Source organism: Pyrus communis, chromosome 1 (genome assembly GCF_963583255.1).
Source record: "Pyrus communis chromosome 1, drPyrComm1.1, whole genome shotgun sequence".
In the NCBI taxonomy this organism is placed as follows: Eukaryota; Viridiplantae; Streptophyta; class Magnoliopsida; order Rosales; family Rosaceae; genus Pyrus; species Pyrus communis.
In genome coordinates, this window is record NC_084803.1 from 40,799,137 (window position 1) to 40,802,219 (window position 3,083).

Genomic DNA, 3,083 nt, shown 5'->3' on the forward strand with positions numbered 1-3,083 from the left:
TACACAGTTTAATCAAAGTCATTTAAAATGTAATGTTTATTGTACTACAATTTAAGCATTAAAGTGATGGGTTGTACGAAGAGTGAGTCAAAACGGATGAATGATTCACTATCCTCACGCAAGGTCAAACTAAGCACGTTCTAAATCCTCGGGATGGTAGGAAACTCCACCACCAATAGTTGGGTAGCAATTCACACCTTGACAAAGCAAACGGTTTAAATGAGCTATTTATCTTTCGAAGGGCATACAATACCAACAGGATCCTGTCCGGAACCTTTTGGTGAGGATCCTGGAGATCTGTAAATCGTGTCTGCTCATTGTATATCGTGCTGTCAGTTTTTATCAGGTATTGTTTGTATTTAATTTTAAACAAAAATATTTAAAATGATTTCTGACCGTACGATGTACGATTCACGAACACTATTCACAGATTTCCAAAATCCTTACGAAGAGAATCCGGCCATCGAGGACCCGGATTCCAGACAATATCCAAAGTCAGAGTGAGAGGCCAGAAAGCAGTGGACCCCTCCTAACAAATAAAAGTTTATGGATACGATGAAATTGTTCGTAGTTCACTCATTCCAACTTAAGAAGTGTGGAGAGAATAATCTCAAATAATATTGTTGATGTGATCAGGATTAATTGAGGAAGATGATGACCAAACTCTCCATGTCTTGCTCTTGCAACACTAGTACTACTCTCAGTCTGATTCCCAACATTCCTCCACCTGCACTTCCACCAATTAGTCCTCACAAGCTTGCTCCAAGCCTACTGAAAACAAGCATACAGCACAGGCCTAGGGCAGTTGCAGTTTTCGCTGCAAAATCTGGAGGATTTCCACTCAACTCGGTATACATCCGCTCTTTTTTACGAAAATTCTATGGTGCTCTAGAGTACATAATACTTTTTAATCGTTTAGATCTTGATTTTGTATTTTAAACTTTGAATTTAAGTACCTTAATTAGTATGTATTTATGCAAGTGTTAGTTGGACTCTAATTCCTTTGACATGTAGTTCTTGAAAAAGTGTGAAAGCTGTGGAGGTAAAGGTGCAATTGAATGCCAGGGATGCAAGGTACGTGCATGCTCTCTTAAATTCACTTGACATGTATTCACCCTCTGCATTGATATTCACCCTTTTTTTTTAATAATTATTTTTTAATCATGCATTTTATTAAGTTACAAAGTTGAGGTTTCACCCATGGGAGATGGTAAACTATTGCAAGAAAATGCATATTCAAAATTATGAGAGTTTACACTTATCGACCGAAGCAAAATAGTTTTACACCTTAAAGTAGTTCAACAAATATGATACCGAAGATATAGATAAGCTTTTTAGCTAAACGGTTCTTGAGATTGACGTAATTCTTTATTTTAATCACTGACAATAAAAACCAATAGAAGTAGTCTTTAAGTTTGTTCATTATAAATCATTTTGGTCATTTTGAGAAAAAATCTATCAATATTCTCATTAAATTATCATGTGAACGACCATGTGCCCACCTTTTTAAAGGTATTTTTGTCAAACCAACCCCTTCACTTGACATATTTTTCACGGAATGACTAAAATGATTTACGGTAGACAAACTCAAGGACCACTTCCATTAATTTTCATTGTTAAAGACTAATGTGAAGAGTTATACCACTCTCAGTGACCGTTTTAGCTAAAAAGCCGATATAAATATATCATTTATGGCCTCACTTTTTACATCTTTACATTGAAGATACTCTAATTGACTAGAATTTGCACTTCTAGCTAATAATTAGCTAGTTTTAATCCAAGTTACTAAGGCATTTATTGTTTATTGACAAAACATACAAACAAACAAACAACAACAAAGCTTTATCCCACTAAGGGAGGTCGACTGTATGCAGCCTAGAACGTCACTACGCTCGATTTTGCGTCAAGTCTTCCTTATTGTTTATTGACAAGAAAAAAAACATGTATTGTTTGATAGGTATGCAACTGTTAATTCAACTCCTTTAACTCTTCCTTAATTTTCAGGGGACGGGAAGGAATAAGAAGAATGGAAATATTTTTGAGCGATGGAAGTAAGTTATTTCATGATTTAAAATATAAAACTCAGTTTACTTTTCATTAAACAAATCAGTTTCTGATGCTTGTGTATTTAATTATTAGGTGTTTTGATTGCCAAGGATTCGGAATGAAGGGTTGCCCCAGCTGTGGACAAGGAGGACTAACCCCAGAACAAAGAGGAGAAAGATAAAGAGTTGAATGAAAAAAAACTATACGAGTTCACTGAACTAATTTGGTCCAATTTCATTATATATAAACTTCACATTTTATGTGACTTATGTGCCCATTTGGTATGTAGGATTAAATTAGAATGAAAATCACTCTGATTTTATATGTGTGTCAAGGACGACTAAATATAGGTGTAGTTCATAAACAATTCGAATTTTTCTGAGAACACGGGAGATTTTTCAGTACGTCTGAAAGAAGGGTACATACAATAGAATTTTACGGCTTAATTTCCATGTATTCCATAATTCTCAATATAAGTACATACAATCCTTGTTACATAAGGAAACAATAAGGGACACAAATATATCCTTCCTAAAACATGACTCTAATATTTACACAATATTTACATTCATTTTCCTTAAATATTGACTCACGCAAGTCCCCTCAAGTTGGTGCATAGATATCACACATACCCAACTTGATAAGTGAGTCATCGAAGCTCCTACTACACACGACATGAGTAAGAGTATCTGCAAGTTGTTCTTCCGAGCTCACGAATGGTATTGACACCACTTTCTTCTCAAGCTTCTCTTAAATAAAATGTCGATCAACCTTAACATGCTTAGTCCTATCATGCTGTACTGGATTCTTTGCTATTTCCCTTGCCGACTTATTGTGACAATACAAATTCATCGCCTCTTTTTCCTTAAAGCCGAGACCCTAAAGCAACTTTCGTAGCCAACGGACCTCACACACTCCATGCGCCATGCCTCTGAATTCGGCTTCCTCGGAAGACCGTGACTCCACCTTTTGTTTCTTACTTCGCCAAGTAACCAAATTATCTCCAACAAATGTAAAATACCGAGACATAGAACGCC

General features: G+C 35.7%; 1 protein-coding gene across 1 annotated transcript; it reads left to right on the forward strand.

Moving 5' to 3' along the window:
* The first annotated feature begins 600 nt into the window (after positions 1–600).
* Positions 601–2,450, forward strand: LOC137719930 (uncharacterized). Its single transcript, XM_068458912.1, has 4 exons — positions 601–849; positions 1,015–1,074; positions 2,005–2,051; positions 2,140–2,450. Exons 1-4 carry the CDS (start codon positions 652–654, stop codon positions 2,225–2,227), a joined length of 393 nt encoding a protein of 130 aa, XP_068315013.1. The 5' UTR covers positions 601–651; the 3' UTR covers positions 2,228–2,450.
* The last annotated feature ends 633 nt before the right edge of the window (positions 2,451–3,083 follow it).